Source organism: Oncorhynchus mykiss, chromosome 17 (genome assembly GCF_057628025.1).
Source record: "Oncorhynchus mykiss isolate SJ-2025 chromosome 17, ASM5762802v1, whole genome shotgun sequence".
Lineage (NCBI taxonomy): Eukaryota > Metazoa > Chordata > Actinopteri > Salmoniformes > Salmonidae > Oncorhynchus > Oncorhynchus mykiss.
In genome coordinates this window covers 55,629,573-55,652,555 of record NC_143038.1, presented here as the reverse complement: position 1 = coordinate 55,652,555, position 22,983 = coordinate 55,629,573, and the positions used below count along the sequence as shown (strand labels likewise).

At 40.2% G+C, this 22,983-nt stretch overlaps 1 protein-coding gene across 3 annotated transcripts in view; it reads right to left on the bottom strand.

The window, feature by feature from the left end:
- Window positions 1–4,389: 4,389 nt before the first annotated feature.
- LOC110494505 (chemokine-like protein TAFA-1) overlaps window positions 4,390–22,983 on the bottom strand; it is a 248,743-nt gene continuing 230,149 nt past the window's right edge. The window contains exons 4-6 of one of the 3 annotated variants that reach the window (XM_090205991.1): window positions 19,490–19,614; window positions 16,876–16,966; window positions 4,390–6,290 (exon numbers count right to left, since the gene is read on the bottom strand). In XM_090205991.1, the coding sequence (XP_090062117.1) occupies window positions 16,940–16,966; window positions 19,490–19,614 (152 nt within the window). In that variant the 3' untranslated portion in view covers window positions 4,390–6,290; window positions 16,876–16,939. Of the gene's footprint in view, window positions 6,291–15,096; window positions 15,851–16,875; window positions 16,967–19,489; window positions 19,615–22,983 lie in introns of those variants that run through there. The other 2 variants (XM_090205990.1, XM_021569633.3) reach the window with 2 other exon arrangements.

The window sequence follows — 22,983 nt, the reverse complement described above, 5'->3', positions numbered from 1 at the left end:
TTAGTTTTTACAGTTTTTGTTCATACATCAAGTTGACTTCAATTTCCTGTTGGAGTGAATAAAGACTTCAGCTCTCTGTTCTACACTACAGTAGCTTAGTCATGACAGCTGTGCTGACACTCCTGCTATAATAATAATGGCCCATTTCACATTTGCTGCTCTTTGATAAAGAACTCAAAATCTACTATACTGTGGCCGCTTCATTTCTCCGATGTCATTTCCTCAACAAATGGATCTGGGCTAATAACTAGGCATCAAAGTTGGACGTGTCAGCCACTGAACAGCTATCATTAAGAAGAAGTTTGAGGTTATTAATTATGTTTGGGGCCTTTAGATGTCTGTGTCCGGAAGAGATCAGTGGAAAGCTGACATTTGGGATGAGTCATGGTGCCTATTACTGTGGTTATACAGTACATTAAGGACTACCTTACAGGCTTTGAAGACTCTGAACACAAGACTACCTTCCACAGAGTGAACTCATGAATCATTGAACTCATGAGTTACAGTCTGATAGAAAGTGGATTTACCAGATATAGCCAACCATAGCAGTTGTCGTTGTTGTACCTGTAGAAAGTTATTAATGGAAGTTGTGTTGGAAGACTTCAATCCATCCCATTGAACACTTGATTGACCAGTGTAGTTGATTAACCAACCACTTGATTGACCAGTGTAGTTGATTAACCAACCACTTGATTGACCAGTGTAGTTGATTAACCAACCACTTGATTGACCAGTGTAGTTGATTAACCAACCACTTGATTAACCAGTGTAGTTGATTAACCAACCACTTGATTGACCAGTGTAGTTGATTAACCAACCACTTGATTAACCAGTGTAGTTGATTAACCAACCACTTGATTAACCAGTGTAGTTGATTAACCAACCACTTGATTGACCAGTGTAGTTGATTAACCAACCACTTGATTGACCAGTGTAGTTGATTAACCAACCACTTGATTAACCAGTGTAGTTGATTAACCAACCACTTGATTGACCAGTGTAGTTGATTAACCAATCACTTGATTGACCAGTGTAGTTGATTAACCAACCACTTGATTAACCAGTGTAGTTGATTAACCAACCACTTGATTGACCAGTGTAGTTGATTAACCAACCACTTGATTAACCAGTGTAGTTGATTAACCAACCACTTGATTGACCAGTGTAGTTGATTAACCAACCACTTGATTAACCAGTGTAGTTGATTAACCAACCACTTGATTGACCAGTGTAGTTGATTAACCAACCACTTGATTAACCAGTGTAGTTGATTAACCAACCACTTGATTGACCAGTGTAGTTGATTAACCAACCACTTGATTAACCAGTGTAGTTGATTAACCAACCACTTGATTGACCAGTGTAGAGAGATTGATGTGCTGGTGATTGATGTGTGGGTCACATTTTATTTGTATAGTCCGGATTTTCCGTCTGTCATACTATCAACAAACAATCTGTGGATAAGCAACTGCTTGTTAAGGTTACAGTTAGGGTAAGGTTTAGAGTAAGAGTTGGGGTAAAGGTTAAGTTTAGGGTTAGGAGACGGGTTAAGGTTAGGGTTAGGGTAAGGTTTACAGTAAGAGTTAGGGTAAAGGTTAAGTTTAGGGTTAGGAGACGAGTAAAGGTTAGGGTTAGGGTAAGGTTTAGAGTAAGAGTTAGGGTAAAGGTTAAGTTTAGGGTTAGGAGACGGGTTAGGGTTAGGGTAAGGTTTAGAGTATATGAACATTTATGAACATTTATGAACATTTGAACATCTTGGCCATGTTCTGTTATAATCTCCACCCGGCACAGCCAGAAGAGGACTGGCCATCCCGCATATGCTCTCTCTAATTCTCTCTTTCTTTCTCTCTCTCGGAGGACCTGAGCCCTAGGACCATGCCCCAGGAATACCTGACATGATGACTCCTTGCTGTCCCCAGTCCACCTGACTGTGCTGCTGCTCCAGTTTCAACTATTCTGCCTTATTATTATTCGACCATGCTGGTCATTTATGAACATTTGAACATCTTGACCATGTTTTGTTATAATCTCCACCCGGCACAGCCAGAAGAGGACTGGCCACCCCACATAGCCTGGTTCCTCTCTAGGTTTCTTCCTAGGTTTTGGCCTTTCTAGGGAGTTTTTCCTAGCCACCGTGCTTCTTCACCTGCATTGCTTGCTGTTTGGGGTTTTAGGCTGGGTTTCTGTACAGCACTTTGAGATATCAGCTGATGTACGAAGGGCTATATAAAATAAATTTGATTGATTGATTGAGTAAGCGTTAGGGTAAAGGTTAAGTTTAGGGTTAGGAGACGGGTTAAGGTTAGGGTTAGGGTAAGGTTTAGAGTAAGAGTTAGGGTAAAGGTTAAGTTTAGGGTTAGGAGACGGGTTAAGGTTAGGGTTAGAGCTAGTGTTAGTAGATAGTTGAAATGTTACTGATAGTCTATAGAGAACCTACACTAGAAATAAAGTGTTACCAATGTGTCTCCTGTGAAATAGTCATAATAATGCGGAGACGGAGAGAAACGAGGTCTGTTATCTGTGTAGGGTGTAGGGTTAGGCTCTTTCCCCAGCATGACTCCATCATCTCTGCACAGGAGTGGAGTGAATAAAAGAGAGGGAAGAACGAACGGTATCTCTACTCCTCTTCCAGCACATCCCAGAGCACCCTTTAAACACAATCTACTTTAGAACCAGCATAAACACGGAGAGAGAAAAAACATTTGTCCATCCTCATACATTTAAGGATAATCTTCACAGTGCCACATCTTTTTTTCATAAAATGTATAAACTGGATTCTCTCGCTCCTCTCTCTACACACACACTGCCACACACACGCCCAGTCCTGTTGTTCTGTACAGACACAGTGAGACTACGGGACGCTCCGAATCCTATTAGATATGAAACAAACAGAGAGGGGAATGGAAACGGCTCATTGAGGAAGAAAACACACATTCCCTCTCTCTCTCTCTGGATCTCTCTCTGTATACAAATGTAGGATTTTAATGTTGGGAATTTTACTGCACATCAGGAAATGCAAACTTGTAGTGTATTTAATGTTTTAAAAGGGTTCTAATGTTCCTAATTTTCACTTCAAAATGTCAGACTTCATTTGCCCTAATGCAAAATATATCAACCCCAACAAAATGTTTTCATTAATTATAATCCACATAATAATTCAAATTTCCTGGTTCTGCACGATTATTTTCCTGCTGTGGCAAACTGGTTCAAATTAAGATCCTACATCTGTATCCGACTGTGTGATTCTGACAATACCGCAGGGAGATTGATGTGTCTGTCGGTTTAATACCTTCTGTGACTGTTCAGTGAGGAACCAAATGGCCCCAAAAAAATATGCATTTCTAAATGACAAATATACACAAGTGTGTCTGTAGGGCGATCAGACAACTCTGCATCAACAGATATAGCTGGTGGAGCGGGGAGGGGTTGATATAAGAAATCATCAGGTATTTTCTCTGGAAATAGATTGGAAATCTTTCTTCTAATTGCATACATTTATTGAATGTGCTATTTTGATAAATTCTCTTTGGCACCAAGGGTGTTTTGTAAATGAACAATCAGAGATGAATTTGTGTGTGTGTGTGAGCATGTCTGTTTGTATGCATATTTCCACCAGTCATGACTGGTGTTGTTGACGTGTTGTTCACTCAGACGAATGGTAGAGTACATATCTGGTCATAATATAGATGGAACTTAAAGGAACTTATGAATGTACGCGCCACATATTAAGACAGAAAATCTACATTAAAACAGTAAACATTTAGGAAAATGAAACAGGCTATTCAGTATAGAAAATTGCTTTAATTCTGATAAGGCTGTATGTATATCTAATTGGGGTACTGCATGTCTGTTGAATGTGGCTAATACTTTCTCAATGTCTTTTTCAATATCTCCATTGGAAAGGCTTTCAGTAGCTAGGTTTCCCTTAACTTGTCCAGTACATTTTTGTCGACATTTAGAATGTTCTCATAGAAAGTACTATAGATGCGACAATTGCATGGCACAGTGCGTTTCCAGTGTACTGCCATGTCGAAAAAACCAGCTGGACATAATGACGTTACGGGAGGTAGCCCGTAAAAAGCCAGCATGAATAGAATGCAAGAATTGACTAATATTTGCCATATTCTAATAATTCTCATGCCTACTTATCGCCACAGTCCCTGCCATTGTAGTCACGAACACCTAGTAGAGACCTGAAACAATTTGATGGTGAAACTTCAAATTGCAATGTAAAGCAATTCAGGCATTATTGAAAGTCAAGGCAATCTTTGTCTTGCAAAGAAACATTATTTTTCTAGTTGAATAAATGGATTTTGCAAGCAGTAGGCATTTACAATTAAATGTGGAGTTTTCTAGTTACACGACAACATCACGTGTCCTTCAAAATTATTCAGCAATCATATTTTATTCAAAAAACACAGTATCCATCATCATTTGTTGCAGTAAGGACACTGTTGAACTGATAAAAATGTATTTGATCTTTAGAATATGTCTCCCACGTCTGCCATTACAAATGTTGCAATGCTTTTTTGGGAGACATTGCTTTTGTCAGATAAACCTGGGTCAATGGAAACCACAGTAGTGTCAGTGTGGAATCTACACACAACAACCCTGCTGGTCATCTATGAACGTTTGAACATCTTGGCCATCTGCTGTTATAATCTCTACCTGGCACAGCCAGAAGAGGACTGGCCACCCCTTAGAGCCTGGTTCCTCTCTAGGTTTCTTCCTAGCCACCATGCTTTTTTTAAAAATGTATTTTACCTTTATTTAACTAGGCAAGTCAGTTAAGAACAAATTCTTATTTACAATAACGGCTTAGGAACAGTGGGTTAACTGCCTTGTTCAGGGGCAGAACAACAGATTTTTACCTTGTCAGCTTGGGGATTTTATCTAGCAACCTTTCGGTTACTGGCCCAATGCTCTAACCACTAGGCTCAACTTATACATCTGCATTGCTTGCTGTTTGGGGTTTTAGGCTGGGTTTCTGTATAGAACTTGTGACATTGGCTGATGTAAAAAGGGCTTTATAAATATATTTGATTGATTGACAGCCAAGTCCACACTCATTCTCCATAGCAGACACAGGAAATGAAATAAGAACAGGCGTTAACTCTCAGATACTGGGCCCAGTTGCACTGTTATCTCTAATTTAGCACAGAAAAGAGGACGTGGGTCGCTGTTGATTATAGTTTGTTTTGTTAGACAGTTCTGTACAGTGTTTTTAGCATCTTTACAGAAGCTGAAGAGATTCCTATCTTCCAAGTACATCACTGAATGGTGAATAAGACCAATACTTTCTCCTGATGATCCGGTAAGGCTATTCCAGAGATTCTCAATACAAGCAAACACTGTAAACAGTCCTATACACAGAGAGGAGATTCAACCACTACCTTTGACTAGGAATTCACTGTACTTCATAATCAGGGACAGAAATGAAGAATCCCACAAAAGGATCTCCGTGCAGAATATTTTGTTTACTGTATAAGGGAGCCCACATACTATTTTTATATGTCCTGTATTTATTTATATATGTATATATACACAAAGCATCTTACGTACAAAGAAAAAGCTCCAATGAATTACATAGAGCATGCCAACAAAGAAGACTTCTGACTGACATGTCAATCATGGACAGTGACTGTGGGCCCCCGGGTTGACCCCTGTGACCTCTCAGTGTCTGTTTACTCAGCGCTCGTTGTTGTTCCTGCGGCATTGTGTTGCGTAGGCAGAGTGAACAGCAGTCAGGGTCACTGCCCAGGCTCCACACAGTCACAGGAAAGCTGGCATGCTGAGATGTCGCTTCTAAGATGGATGCCGTTGACAAGGATGATGAAATAGGTAAAAGCAATCCCCACATAATGTCCCTCCAATGTGCCACTGATCCTGTAGGATCCCCTGCTCAGTAGCACTGAGTCTCAGTGAGGATCATCCAGTTTACCTTTGGGGAGGTGTTAGTGTTTTCAAATAATGTTTTTACAACATCTAAATAACCCCGGCTAAGCTGTTTTCGTTTTGAAGGGGAGAAAAAAAGAGTATTTGGGAAATTGGCCATGGTTGTTCTCGTGGAGTAACACTGACGTGAGGCTCATTGATCAAAAAGGGGATTAGTCTGGTCTAAAACCCTTGGCACCACGCTAGAAAAGCTGTTTTATTTCAGAGGATATCCTTTTTGTGGTCACAGGTAATCCAGTCAGTCGTCGTTGATGTAATGGTTTTAGTCCATTTGGAGGGAGGGGATCCTGGCTGGGAGCCTGCGAGGGAACTCTTTGTTAGGTCCTAGGATGAATCTGAAACACACAGGGAAGAGAAACACATACACTTAGATAGAACACAGGCATAGAGACGTGTGAGGATTACACCCAGATGAATTTCTCCATTCCACGTGTCTTTTGAACTGAGAGGCTTTGTAGAGCCCGCCTCTCTCACCTCTCCTCTGCTGTTATTGCAACACAATCTCACACTCAGTTTGTGCAAATATGTGCAATGAGTGTTTCAGCAGATTTCATGCATTTTTGTGTGGTTTAATTCGTGTGAGCTATAAAAAAATTGTGCAACTTAACTTGTAGGAAAAGACACATTTTTGTGCGACTTCATTCATAGGGAAACATGTAATTGTGTCCCACATTTATTTATTCTTACGTAGCCTTATTTTGTTTTTACTAGTCCTAATGTTGTTTTCTATGTTTTCAGTTAATACTTTGGGATACTGGTGCTGGATTTTATGAGGGCAGATTGAAATAAAAAGCTGTGTTTGTCAGGTTTTTTTGTATCAACGAAGGTATTTGATTGGGGAATGGGGATACATTTAAAAAATATTTATTGATTTATTTTACCTTTATTCATACAGGGTTTTTTTCTCATTGAGATAATATCTCTTTTCTAAGAGAGACCTGGTCCAATAGCAGGAACAACGTTTCAGACAAAACAACTTACATACACTAACACAACACTAAACAAAACTATAAACACACATACAGTACAACAATTACATATTACATTGAAAACACAAACATCTTGACTAAAAACAGCTGGCCTAAAAACAATTACACTCTTCTATGATATATACAACGATCAAGTGTTTAAACTCCACCAACGAAACTAGATCATCACATTTTAAAATGTTCAGGAGAGAATTCCAGGACCACAGTGCTAAGTAACTAAAACTATTTCTACCATAACCTGTTCTAATTTAGGGTACTGTTAGAAGGAAATCAGAAAGGGACTGGAATTGATATTTATTTACTGACCTGACTAAAAAAAGAACAGAGATAAAATGGTATTTTACCCAATATGGCCTTATAAATCAGTGTATACCAGTGTTTAAGCCTACGCAAGGTCAATGACGACCAGCCAACAGCGCTGTAGAGATCACAATGATGTGTTAGACGTTTCCGATTTGTAACGAACCTGAGGGCTGCATGATACACTGAATCAAGTGCTCTCAGGGTAGTGGCAGTGCTGTGGCCAGACCTAAAACCTGATTGCATTCCATTTAAGATGTTGTTTTCTTGGAAGTAGACCTTTAGCTGCCTACTAACTAAGGACTCCAGTACCTTTGACAGTACAAACAATTTTGATATGGGTCGATAGTTGTCAAGTAGCGAGGGATCTCCACCTTTCAGGAGAGACAGTACAAAAGCAGATTTCCATAACTTGGGGATTTCCTTAACATCAAGCATAAGGTTAAAAATACATGTTAAAGGGGAGTGATGATGTCTGCGGCTAGGTGTAGGAGGCGGGGGTCTAGATCATCAGGGCCAAGGGATTTTTTAAATACATTTATTTCAAGGCTTTACACACTTCTGAAACAGAGAAGGATGAAAAGGAAAACCAGGTGAAGGAGTGCACAGGTATGTCAGGTACATTTATAGGGGGCTCAATTATACCTTTGACCTTTTCAAATAAACTGCCTGCATCTAAAAAATGCTGGTTCAAGGCTTTCAGAATGGAGGTTCTCTCAGTTACAATCTGTGTGTCGACCAACAATTGTTTAGGGAGCTGTGTATCTTTTCTGCACTCCAAACCTTTCCCTTTTTGCCAAAATTTGGATGTATTATTTACATTTTGTGAAGTAGATTTCAGGTACTCAGCATTTTGCTACACTCGCATTAACATCTGCTAACCATGTCTATGTGACAAATAAATTTGATTTGAGCTAGTGGTCTGCTTTCAATTTACGGATCTTAGCCACACCCATATTTCGAAGACGTTTAAAAGCCATCCAATCATCTGCCAAACCAGTCCCTCTTGCTTTAGCCCACATAATATTTTGTTCCCTTATGATTTTTGTAAGTTCCTTAGTAAACCAAGGGTTCTCTCTGCCCTTAATCCTGAACTTTTTAAAAGGGGCATGCCTATTGCATACATCCTGGATTGCGTTGTGGAAGTAAGAAAAGGCTAGTTCAACATCAGAGATGAATTCCATTCTATTCCATTCAATGCTAGATATGTCATGTAAAAAACCTCGAATATCAAACCTTGAATATCCAGTTTCTTTTCGTAATAACGCGTGGAGATTTCTTAGGAATTTTACCATCTCTCGCACAGTGATCACTTATGTCGTTTGCAAAAATACCAGAAGCATTCAAACGATGAGGAGTATTGGTTACGATCAAATCAATCAAAGAGGATTTCAGAGGATATTTTATTTTCATCCTAGTCACACTGTTGACAATCTGAGTGAGATTACAGGTATTGCACAGCATTTTAAGTTGATCAGAGCTAGATGTTAGCCAGTCCTGATTCAGATCACCCATCAGGACAAACTCAGAGTTGACATTCTGGGATAACAATTTAAAAATACAATCCAGAGAGCCAACAGTAGCAGATGGAGGTCTATAACAACAAGATACAACCATATTTAAAGATGAGCCAAGGTTTAGGTTCAAAGACAGATATTCAAATTGCTTAGGTTTAGTAACAGAAGTCAGAACGACCACTGAGAACTTGTCTTTTACATATACAGCAACACCACCACCCTTAGATATGCAATCTGTACGAAAAACATTGTATCCATTAATTCATGATGGGAAGTAATTCATAAATAAATGTGGGGAAACCAAAAAAAATCTGTTTGGTTTCAATTCCCCAGGTGCAACTGCATGGTATTTGCAACTATAAAGAGTCTGGACTACAATGAATTAAGTAATATCAATGCAGTTAAACAGGTTCATGTAAAATAGTTAATTATGTTGGCTTAAATTTATGGCACTTCCAAGGCTGTTTCATTAATTTTTATGGTCGTGTCAATCATGTTATGTACTTAGGCTATTGTAACAAGGCATATGCCAGCATTGTAGGCTTACTGCCTCTGCTCAGAGGCCTACTAGGATTTCATGGCAACGGCCGTTAGAGCTCACCTCGCCACATACAGTGGGGCAAAAAATTATTTATTCAGCCACCAATTGTGCAAGTTCTTCCACTTAAAAAGAGGAGAGAGGCCTGTAATTTTCATCATAGGTACACTTCAACTATGACAGACAAAATTAGAAAAAAAATTCCAGAAAATCATATTGTAGGATTTTTAATGAATTTATTTGCAAATTATGGTGGAAAATAAGTATTTGGTCAATAACAAAAGTTTATCTCAATACTTTGTTATATACCCTTTGTTGGCAATGACAGAGGTCAAACGTTTTCTGTAAGTCTTCACAAGGTTTTCACACACTGTTGCTGGTATTTTGGCCCATTCCTCCATGCAGATCTCCTCTATAGCAGTGATGTTTTGGGGATCTTGCTGGGCAACACGGACTTTCAACTCCATCCTAAGATTTTCTATGGGGTTGAGATCTGGAGACTGGCTAGGCCACTCCAGGACCTTGAAATGCTTCTTACGAAGCCACTCCTTCGTTGCCCGGGCAGTGTGTTTGGGATCATTGTCATGCTGAAAGACCCAGCCACGTTTCATCTTCAATGCCCTTGCTGATGGAAGGAGGTTTTCACTCAAAATCTCACGATACATGGCCCCATTCATTCTTTCCTTTACACGGATCAGTCGTCCTGGTCCCTTTGCAGAAAAACAGCCCCAACGCATGATGTTTCCACCCCCATGCTTCACAGTAGGTATGGTGTTATTTGGATGCAACTCAGCATTCTTTGTCCTTCAAACACAACGAGTTGAGTTTTTACCAAAAAGTTCAATTTTGGTTTCATCTGACCATATGACATTCTCCCAATCTTCTTCTGTATCATCCAAATGCTCTCTAGCAAACTTCAGACGGGCCTGGACATGTACTGGCTTAAGCAGGGGGACACGTCTGGCACTGCAGGATTTGAGTCCCTGGCGGCGTAGTGTGTTACTGATGGTAGGCTTTGTTACTTTGGTCCCAGCTCTCTGCAGGTCATTCACTAGGTCCCCCCGTGTGGTTCTGGGAATTTGCTCACCGTTCTTGTAATCATTTTGACCCCACGGAGTGAGATCTTGCGTGGAGCCCCAGATCGAGGGAGATTATCAGTGGTCTTGTATGTCTTCCATTTCCTAATAATTGCTCCCACAGTTGATTTCTTCAAACCAAGCTGCTTACCTATTGCAGATTCAGTCTTCCCAGCCTGGTGCAGGTCTACAATTTTGTTTCTGGTGTCCTTTGACAGTTCTTTGGTCTTGGCCATAGTGGAGTTTGGAGTGTGACTGTTTGAGGTTGTGGACAGGTGTCTTTTATACTGATAACAAGTTCAAACAGGTGCCATTAATACAGGTAACGAGTGGAGGACAGAGGAGCCTCTTAAAGAAGAAGTTACAGGTCTGTGAGAGCCAGAAATCTTTCTTGTTTGTAGGTGACCCAATACTTATTTTCCACCATAATTTGCAAATAAATTCATAAAAAATCCTTCAATGTGATTTTCTGGATTTTTCTTTCTCATTTTGTCTGTCATAGTTGAAGTGTACCTATGATGAAAATTACAGGCCTCTCTAATTTTTTTAAGTGGAAGAACTTGCACAATTGGTGGCTGACTAAATACTTTTTTGCCCCCCTGTATGAGCTTTGGTTAAAGTCCCTGTTGCAGCTTTCACTTTCTTCTGCTAGATTGGTGGCTGCGTTGGGATCACGTCCAGCTCACGTCTAGTTATGTGATCTAGTGGTGGGAAGAATTCTGGTTTTCCACATTGTGTTGAGTATATCTCGTGAACAATGGATAAGCAACAATGGGCATGACGGATAGAAGTAGTCACTACAGGTTTGATCAAGCCTTACATCAAAGTTGCCTGAAGCTGAATGGAAAGTGCTATGCCCTTACCAGTTATTCAGAAGAAAATCCTCTGTGACTGTCTATTTTAAATAAGTTAACTTACCAGTGTGGACCCAAAACAAACACATTCTACACATTTACATACAACCTGTTTAAAGTGTTATTACAACCATGGTGTTCTTTTGTTACTGAAGCTTATACATCTAATAACATGACAATGACCCACATCACATGGGTAGACAAATAATGGAAGTGTGTTAAGCAAAAAAACACAACTATTATTTTTTATCCTTACTGTTCTGATCTAATGAGATGGATGTAGGATTATCTATGGCCTAGAATCAAGGCTTTTCCAAGTCATAAAGGATGAAGCTAGGCCCCTCTTGGTTCTCACTGGCGAAGACTTAACTCAAGTTAGGGGTTATATATCAGACTCTCCTACATAACTTATACCCCAGAGGTTGTAAATAAACCCCTTTTAAGGTGATATAACTTGTGTCATTATTATAGGGCTGTGAAACCCATAGCCGAATGGCTTCACAATGAACATTTCTCACAGGAAATTGCAGTTGACATTGAACATAGCTTGGTTAGGGTATTTTATTAATTTCAGACTCTCCTATGCCACTATTCCTAACATCTTATACCACATAGGTTGTAAATAAACCCTTTTTAAGGTGATATAACTTGTATCATTATTATGTGAAACCCATAGCCGAATGGCTTCAGAATGAGCATTTCTCACCATTTATTTACGGAGAGCAATTTCCATTTTATAACAGGTAGTGCCCATTTATTTACAGTTGTGTTGATTAATTATTGCTTTCTTCAGTGGAAATACAGAATGTGTATAAAAATGCCAAATATACCAAAAGCTAAATCAAGCAGAGATTTAAGACCATTTAACCATGTTAATCATTACTGAAACATGCAAACTACAAACATTTAACAAGTTTAAAGATAATGAATACATTATCTTATATACTATATACAAACACTTTATTAGAAATAATTCATACAAGTCAAGAGTTGGCTATAACATGAGTACAAACAGAGTGTGTGTATATGTGTATAAGGGTTGCTGTGCGTGTGGGTGTATTATGGTGTGTATTATAACTTACCATTATAAAATGTATCCCCATTCCCCAATCAATACCACCATTTTTTTTAACCAACCTGGCAACCCCTAATAAAATCCGACATAGCCTTGAACAAAATGCATTTTGAATAAAAGTATGTAATGTACACAAAAAAGTGAAGCCTTGTATTAAAAGCATAATGAAGAAAATTGTGTAATGTTGGCTTCATGAAATGTGAAATGAAGAAAATGGTGTAGGCCTACTGTTGCCTACATGGAAAAGAGCCTTTCTGACTACAAGTGAGCCAGTATCCCAAAGTATTAAGTGAAAACAAGCATAGAAAACAGTATTGGCATTAATAAAAAACAAAACAATGTAAGGCTACTATTATATTAGAATTATTTTGGTGACAACCTGGTTGATTAACAATATTGGGTTGTTATATATATATAAATAAATGTGGCAGTGTAGGACACTATTGCCCATCATGCATTACTCTAATAACTTTATTAGAGCAAAAGGTTGTTTCTGAAGTTTTCCCCAACTAAATGTGTTTTCCTGTGAATGAAGTTGCACAAAAATGTCTGTATTTTTTAAGCCAAACAAAAATGCACAAAATCTGCTGAAATACTTTTTGTACACATTTGCACAAATTGAGTGTAAGATTGTGTTGGTTATTGCTAAAAAACAGACAGATTTTGTGAGCGTAAACAACATTGAAACTGAGGTACATTCTCATCCATAGGATAGCGGAGTTTCAGTGCAAAAAAACCTTGGTGTGTTTCCATTGTGTGTATGTCTGCTCTGGGTAACATCACTGTGGTATATTTTGGCCTGTTATTTCACACTGCTTTGCCCACTATCAATGTCCTGGAACAGCCTGTGCTTCCTCTAATAGAACCAGCCAATCACCTCACAAGGATTTCAGTCTGTCTGTCTGAGCCCAGTGAAAGGACTTTGGTCCCGCTAAAAGGGATATAAGCCTGACCGTCTTCCTTTTGATTTTAGTTCAACAACTCTTATTTAGTGTCAGTAGTGAATCTGGCTGGATTTCAATGGCACATTGTGCAGGCCTCAGACAGCTATTGAAGACTTGGCTTTTTAGTCCCAAGGCTGAACAAAGTTGTCAATACATTCATGAAATAGACTACACAAACTTTACTTACTGCATGCCTTTTGTCTTTTCGTGGTTATACCCACACCATGTTTTCTAAGGTTGACAGTGTGCCTCATTATATCATCTAAAAGTTAATGTCTCCTAAAAAATTTGATATATTTGGTATTTCTTCAAATGCTAATTTACAGAACAACATTCACAGCAATCTATCTCATTAAAACTGTGACACTCTCTGGTGTTTTCCTAAATCCTGTGTAAGAACCAGAAATGAAGACAGAGAACAGGGTACCTTGCACATTGTGGGGCTAGTTAAAAACCCAAACCCAGTGGCTCTGGTTTCTCCCTCATACTGCTCACACTAACATTTCCATGCACTGGTCTCTGCTATTGGCAGCCAGCTGTGTGTGAGATTGAGACAAGGCACAGGACCCTGGGGGACCCCTTGGGCCCCTGGGCACAGCTCATACTGACAGGTCTGTGTGATAATTTGGAGATAGAGGGAGTGGATGGTGAAATGATGTGGAGTTTGATAACTTTTCTCTCTCACAGGTCAGACTGCTCATGTTGTACTGTAAGTGGTCCTGTGCTGATCTACTGATCTGTTACCTTTTTTCAAAGTTTTGAGTGATATAGGGGCGGCAGGGTAGCCTAGTGGTTAGAGTGTTGGTCTAGAAACCGGAAGGTTGCAAGTTAAAACCCCCGAGCTGACAAGGTAAAAATCTGTCGTTCTGCCCCTGAACAGGCAGTTAACCCATTGTTCCTAGGCCGTCGTTGAAATAAGAATTTGTTCTTAACTGACTTGCCTAGTAAAATAAAGGTAAAAAAATATATATAGTTTTCACAACCATAAAGGAAAGCCTGAATGGACTCTATCATGTCCATTCTAATGTAGTTAGACTCTTTTCTCTTTACCACTCTCAGAAAAAAAGGATGCTAATCTAGAACCTTAAAAAATCTCCTTCGGCTTTCTCAATTGGAGAACCCTTTTTGGTTGCAAGTAGAATTAACCCTTTTGGCTTCTACAGAGGGTTCTACCTGGAACAAAAAAAGGGTTCTCCTATGGGGACAGCAGAGGAACCCATTAGAGTGTAGAACGTCCCACGTGTTCTCTCCATCTTCCTTCTGTACAGAACCAGCCCCTCTTGTTAGAAAGCTAATCGTTAAGCCCTAGTAGGTCCAGCATTTGCATCATCTCTATCAACCAACAAATGGCAAAATGGCGCCGTGTTCCAGCAGAGTGACCTCTAAAACAACCAGAGCAGAAGCAGGTTGTCATTAGGTCTGCATCTCCCACAGAGAGACAGAAGAGAGACAGACCGAATCCCACAGAGGTTTGTTACCCTCAACACAGGAAACTTTATGCAAATGCTGTCATTTCAGCTGTCGTCTGTTCCGTCCCCTTCTGTGGAAATGAGCAGAGCAGCAGCAGGTAGGGCTGGATTGGAGAAGGATTTTCACACTACTGCTTTCTTTCCTGTTAGAATCTAAGCCCTCTGCATTCTAATTTACTAGCCACATTAAAATGCAATTTACTCAGACCTCAGTAAGTAAAAAGAGCCAAGGACAATTGCCTTAGCGAAATAATTTAGACATTCTCTCTCCTTCTGTTTTTCGTTAAGTGCTGAACACTTCTACTCCATTTGCAGAGCAACTTCTTTGAAAAGCAATGAAACACCCAGACGGAACAGAAAACTCCAGACAACAACAACATATATCAAGATCAATTTAATGTGACATTGACAATGGGTAGAGAACAAAAAGAGTAGAAGAAAGTAGTACCGTTCACATTACATGAACCATGTGGATGGATAGTTCATGTAAAGTGTTACCAAACAAATATGGGACGTGGAAAACATGAGTGCTTGGTGATGATCATTTCTTGTGTGGAGTGTTTTCCGATTGATTGTTTTATGATTTCCCTTCCCATTCAACACATTTGATGGTGATGCATCTGCTGGCAGGTAACTTTGCTCTGATCAAGCCTCCCAGATGGGATATATCCTGCTGTTGTGACTGGCTCGAAAAGGTGCCTTCTGTTACTTCTAATAGACAACATGTGGCTCTTGAAACAGCAATGTAAATACTGAATCTGAATACTGAGGCAACAGCTAGGAAACTCCCAAAGTCCTGGGCTAATGGACTTATAACTATCTGGTCTGGTAGGGATTCTTGATAATATTGAAGGCTTCAAATAACTAGATAATTTTAACAAAAGGGGCAGGTAGGCAGAATGATGAGAATTCTCATTTCACTTTCTTTTGCTCTCTCCTTTTTACTTGTAATTGTCAACAACATAATTGTATGGTGGGAGCAGAAATGGATTGATCTATTTAGCCAGTGGAGCAGGTAATGTGGCTCTATGCTGGGCTTGTGTTTTGGTGGGGTCTCTCCCCACTTCCCTTCCTCATACAAAAGGCCTGCCTTGTCTGATGCTGATACAGAACAGGCAAGCAGGGCTCCCTCTCTGAAAGACAGAAAGAAAAAAGACAAAAAACAAGGGTATCAGACACTCACTTTGGCAGTGTCTTACTTTCATGCCAATTAAAAATTGTAAGCTGATGTATTTATGTGTATGAGTTGGTGTGTATGTGTGCCTGATCGCATTTCACTGAGAATGTTAAGAGAGAAATTAAACCCTGCAGGTGAAATGAAAATTAAAAAAGGATTTACTGGTGTGTAACAGAACAAATACAGATAAGGTTATCTGCCCTCAATGCAGAAAGAATGAAAGATGTTGATTAAACCAGAGAAATGCAGAGAGAGAATAAAACCCTTTAATGTTGTCTATTGTCTATGATGTCCACTGATAGCTGCCCCCCCCACCCCACCACATCAGAGGCAGACCAGGACATAAAGCAGTCTGATGATAAGAACCCACGTAACAAGAGCAGCACCCAAGAAAACACACATGTGCACGCATACAAACACACAAACGCACGCACACACACACACATGTCCGAAATCAACACATCAGATTGGGGATGGCAGACTAGGATTATGCACTGTAATCTAATTCACACAGTGCCCAGTAGCAAAACAGGACATGAAACAAAATGAGTGAATGGACGAGAGAGAGGGACTGGTCCTACTATTACACACTGATCCGACCATGACAGAAAGTGGTCAGGGCTGGACCTGTGTCTCTGTGTCTGTTTGTACATGTTTGTGTGTGTGTTGACAGCTGGCAATATATGTATTTTTATTTCTTAGATATTTTTTAATTTATTGACAAACATGATTTTGATTTACTTGTGTTGCAATTGTTGCATGTGTTATACTGTAATTTGCAGTCTTGAGTGGGAGGGAGAGTGCAGCGTGTTTGTGTCAAGCCTGCCTACTCATGCACAGCATGTAAACACACACACTTGATTATTTTCCCTGAGTATGTGGGTTAATGAGAAATCAGTGAACATGAGTCAGTCAGTCCCACTTCCATAGTTGTGTGTTTGAAGTGAAGTGCACATGAAGAAAAGCTGGAGAGAGACTAACCTTTACAGAAGCAAGAATGCAGCTCAGTTTCTGTTGAAGCATCCTCTGCATTTTGCTTCCAGAGCTAAAAAGGTGAGTATGGCGCAGTGTTCTGCAAAGAGAGGGTCAAGAGAAAATGTTGACGTGGATATTTAGGAGTAAAACCTTTAGTAGAGACTTTGCCTTTCTTACCCTAATGTACCAAACAGGATCCACTCCTATTCACTGATATGAGTCTAGATCACTTCTCAGTACTGCACATACTAACTGATTCCTATGAAGAGTATTTAGGAGAGCCGTTCTCAAACTTCTCCTCTGGGACCCCCAGACATGTCACAATGTTGTTGTAGCCCTGAACTAGCTCACCTGATTCACATACTCACCTGATTCAACTTGATGATTAGTACACAAGTTGAATCAGGTGTGCTAGCTCTGGAATTGATCAAATACATGGAACAACTGGGGGTCCCCAATGAGAGGTTTGTGAACCACTGATTCAGGAAATATTCTTGGCAACAAGAAGGTTCCTCGAAGGTTACATAAAACTTATTAAACACTTTTCACTTTTTTGTCCAAAGAATGCATTCAGAGATGCATTCTTAAAGTTGGCTTTGTACTGTATCAGAGCGCTTACCTTGACAGGCTGGCAAAATCGTACCATCCGGTCAACTTCTTTTCACTTTTAGGGTGGGGGCTTGGAATAGTAAAGTAGTATAGACTGTGTACTGTATAAGCATGCGGGACAACCTTGAAAAGCTCTGTGTGGTCTAACCTGCCCTGGCTGTTCCTTTCACTACAATCACATTAGTCTCTGTTTCTATTCAAAGTCATGGTTACGAATCACTAAGAGAAGGGGGAGGCAGCACTCGGTCTGGGGAGTCAATCGAATGAATCCAAATCTGGCGATCAACCTGTCACGGAGTGTTAGATGGGCTTGCTTCAGGGACATTATTCCTTTTATTATTTTCATTTCTTATGGTGGATTTTTCATCTTGTTTTTTATAAACTGCACAGTACTTGCTATACAGTACTTGCTCTTAGCTAAGTTTATATTACAGGTCATTAGTGCTTACAGCTTAAAAACCCACCTCACGACAAAGAAACACAAGAAAATACAAAAGTATGTGGACACCCTTTCAAATGAGTCGATTTGGCTATTTCAGCCACCCCCGTTGCTGACAGGTGTGTAAAATTGAGCACACAGCCATGCAATCTCCATATACAAACATTGGCAGTAGATTGACCTTGAAGAGCTCAGTGCCTTTCAATGTAGCACCGTCATAGGATGCCAACTTTCCAACAAGTCAGTTTGTCAAATGTCTGCCCTGCTAGAGCTGCCCCGGTCAACTGTAAGTGCCGTTATTGTGAAGTGGAAATGTCTAGGAGCAACAACGACTCAGCTGTGAAATGGTAGCCCACACAAGCTCACAGAACGGAACTGCCAAGTGCTGAAGTGTGTAGCGTGTAAAACTCATCTGATCACCATGTGCAGTGCTAAGCGACGGCTGTAGTGGTGTAGAGCTCGCTGCCATTGGACTCTGGAGCAGTGGAAACACGTTCTCTGGAGTGATGAATCACGCTTCACCAACTGGCAGTCCGATGGACGAATCTGGGTTTGGCACATGTCAGGAAAACACTACCTGACCCAATGCATATTGCCAGGTTTAAAGTTTGGTGGAGGAGGAAAAATGGGGCTGTTTTTTATAGTTTGGACTAGGCCCCTAAGTTAGGGAAATCTTAACGCTATAACATACAATGACATTCTAAACGATTCTATGCTTCCAACTTTATGGCAACAGTTTGGGGAAGGCCCTGTCCTGTTTCAGCTTGACAATGCCCCCGTTCACAAAGCGAGGTCCATACAGAAATTGTTTGTTGAGATAGTTGTGGAAGAACTTGACTGGCCTGCACAGAGCCCTGACCTCAACCCCATCGAACACCTTTGGGATGAATTGGAATGCCCACATCAGTGCCCGATCTCACTAATGCTGTTGTGGCTGAATGGAAGCAAGTCCACGCACCAATGTTCCAACATCTAGTGGAAAGCTTCGCCAGAAGAGTGGAGGCTGTTATAGCAGCAAAGAGGGGACAAACTCCATAGTAATGCCTATGATTTTTAAATGAGATGTTCCACGAGCAGGTGTCCAGATACTTTTGGTAATGTAGTGTATGTCATGTGTCTAGTGCATGATTTATTTCTGTTTGAGTTTGAATATATATGTATTTTATATCAAATAACAGGAGACGATTACCCAAATTAGAGTAAGTAGACAGCAGATGAGATCCTACCACAGTATATCAGTAGATGTACTAAATCATTTCCATCAGAAGTGTCTTGTCCAACTATGGTCAATCAGGTTCTAGTTACCGCCTGAGAGGTTATTTTCTAAAGGTTGCAGTTAAGTGAGGCCTCCTCACCACGTCTCACTTAAATAACAGATTCACATAGCTTATCTATCAAAATATATAGCCATTGTGAGAGTAACGTGTGTGTGTGTGTGTGTGTGTGTGTGTGTGTGTGTGTGTGTGTGTGTGTGTGTGTGTGTGTGTGTGTGTGTGTGTGTGTGTGTGTGTGTGTGTGTTTGTGCATGTGAATGTTTGAGTGAGTGACTCTAGTGCCAGTGCAGAGTCTCACCCTTGTGGTCTTGATCTTGTTCCCAGAGGAGCACATCCATCCAGAGTTATCAGGCAGAGTCTTACACTCCTCTCCCTCCAGACAGGGCTCCATCTCACACCACCACTTCCCAATCACAATGGATGCTGCCGGAGGGAGAGAGACACATAGAGAGAGAGGGCTGAGTTCACCCTGTCATCACGCACAGATACACAGTCACACACAATTAGGGTTGTTAAACTACTGGTAGTTTACCATAGTTAAAATAATCTTCAGTAATTAACAGAAAATCTAGAAAATAGTACAATTAAGAATAACCCGGGAATGAGTAGATTTGTTCAAACTTTTGACTGGCAGTGTATCTAAAATCCTTGAAAGATACCAAAATTCTGGTAGTTTACTGGCAAGCTTTGAAAGTATCCAATAATATACCTTCTCTTTGCAACCCTACACACAATATGGCACACAGGCGCGGGCACAGACACAAACACAATGAGGGAAAATACAGCCCTTCAATATGGTGAAAAGGTCCTCAAGCGAACAGTCTGGTGATAAGACCCGTACATATTTCTAAATGATTGTTTTTTCATTCTTCCTCGCTCAGAGCATTTTGTACCGTTTCTGAAATGAAACTCACTGTTGACAATAATGTCTGCCCAAACAGTGATTAATCATTATTTTGTTTTAATATAGCAACATTGCATGAAGAGGCAGTAATCTTATTTTTAATCAAAAGTAATTGCCTCTCATTAACATCTACAAAATACGTCCTCTAGCTATTAGACAAAACAAAACACCAAGATGTGTGCGTGTTTGTGTGTGTGCGTTTGCCTGTACCTATTGTTGGTCTATTCAAACCTATACATTCAAACCCATAAAGTAAAGTATATACTTTGTGTCATCCATGTATCTGGATGCCTCTGTTCACAGTCACAGATTTGTTTGATATAGAACCTCTATTACCATTGAAAGCAATGAGCCAGTATGTGTGGTATTTGTCCTGCATGATCTTATTTTCTCCCATAAAATTACTTGTACTATATGTACTTCAAGCTTCCAAGAAGGCATCATTATTCTCTCTTTAACTGGATAGGGTTGGAAGGTTAAATGGATAGGATTGGAAGGTTAAATGTCAAGATGTCAAGATGTCAAGATAGACATTCGTTTTTCAAATTCACATCCTGTTTCACCTTTTTTTGCCCAAAGAAATTCTGCAGTCGGCGTAACCAAGGTTACATGGAAGCAAGTCTCTGTAAGCACGTCTTCACTTCTTATTATAAAAAAACACAGGATACAGTGAAGTTTCTGTGCATCATTGTACACACTGTAGGAATATACATATGGAGAGAGAACAGGCTGAACTGTAGCCTACTCTCTCATACACTGAGAAGAACAGACTCATACATTGACTGCATTGGCTTAATAGAGACTGCTCAGTGAAGTATTAGCAATCCCCAGGCTTACCATCCTTCGCTTTCTCTGAAGACAGCCAACCATCCTCTGAATCTACCAGAGCTAGCAGAGCATTCACTTCCTCCGCTAACGAATCAAACACACGTTGACCTCTACGCTCCCCCATGGCTGTTCACAACATAGAGTAATTAATTACCACACTCTCATCCATCATGATCTCTCTCTTCCTCTCTCTCTCTCTTGGCTTCACTGAATATGCATCCCATCTTAATGACACAGCAATCCCATGTGTGATGGGAGGAAACATTATCTCACCTTGCAATCTATCACAGTCTTTCTGAGATGCTGTGATCTTTATGTTTGTTTCCATGTTATTCTGTGATCTCTGATGTTGTTAAGTCTAGATTCCTGGATATTACAAAATGTGTACTGCATGGGTTGGTACTGGAGCCTGTTCTCTTTACTATTTATATATATATTAAACTGTTAATATTCATCTGTTGACCAGGCTATGTTAGAGCTGCAATCTGACATTGTTACCTTACAGAAAGCCCTGGTTGATTTAAAACTTGTACTTAATGCGGGCTAGACTAAATACAGTTGAAGTCGAATGTTTACATACACCTTAGCCAAATACCTTTAAACTCAGTTTCACAATTCCTGACATTTAATCCTAGTAACGATTCCCTGTTTTAGGTCAGTTAGGATCACCACTTTATTTTAAGAATGTGAAATGTCAGAATAATAGTAGAGAGAATGATATATTTCAGCTTTTATTTCTTTCATCACATTCCCAGTGGGTCAGAAGTTTACATACACTCAATTAGTATTTGGTAGCATTACCTTTAAATTGTTTAATTTGGGTCAAATGTTTCGGATAGCCTTCCACAAGCTGGGTGAATTTTGGCCCATTCCTCCTGACAGAGCTGGTGTAACTGAGTTAGGTTTGTTGGCCTCCTTGCTCGCACACGCTTTGTCAGTTCTGCCCACACATTTTCTATAGGATTGAGGTCAGGGCTGTGTGATGGTAACTCCAATACCTTGACATTGTTGTCTTTAAGCCATTTTGCCACAACTTTGGAAGTATGCTTGCGATCATTGTCCATTTGGAAGACCCATTTGAGACCAAGCTTTAACTTCCTGACTGATGTCTTGAGATGTTGCTTCAATTTATCCACATAATTGTCCTGCCTCATGATGCCATTGTAACGGTTTTCCTCCTCTTCTGACACAGAAAACAACTACCCACCAACACCAGCTGGGAACAGGCTACCTAAGTATGGTTCTCAATCGGAGACAACGATTGACAGCTGCCTCTGATTGGGAACCATACCAGGCCAAACACATAGAACTATAACACACAGAACAAACATAGAAGGCCCACCCCAACTCACGCCCTGACCAAACTAAAATAGAGACATAAAAAAAGGAACTAAGGTCAGGATGTGACAGCCATCTATTTTGTGAAGTGCACCAGTCCCTCCTGCAGCAAACCATCCCCACAACATGATGCTGCCACCCCCATGCTTCACGGTTGGGATGGTGTTCTTTGGCTTGCAAGCCTCCTCCTTTTTCCTCCAAACATAACAATGGTCATTATGCCCAAACAGTTCCATTTTTGTTTCATCAGACAAGAGGACATTTCTCCAAAAAGTATGATTTTTGTCCCCATGTGCAGTTGCAAACCATAGTTTGTCTTTTTTTAGCGGTTTTTGAGCAGTGGTTTCTTTCTTCCTGAGCGGCCTTTCAGGTTATGTCGATATAGGACTCGTTTTACTGTGGATATAGATACCTTTGTACCTGTTTCCTCCAGCATCTTCACAAGGTCCTTTGCTGATGTTGTTCTGGGATTGATTTGCACTTTTTGCACCAAAGTAAAATAATCTCTAAAAGAGAGAAAGCGTCTCCTTCCTGAGCGGTATGACGACTGCATGGTCCCATGGTGTTTATACTTGCATACTATTGTTTGTACAGATGAATGTGGTACCTTCAGGCATTTGGAAATTGCTCCCAAGGATAAACCAGACTTGTGGAGGTCTATAATTTTTTATCGTGGAGGTCTTGGCTGATTTCTTTTGATTTTCCCATGATGTCAAGCAAAG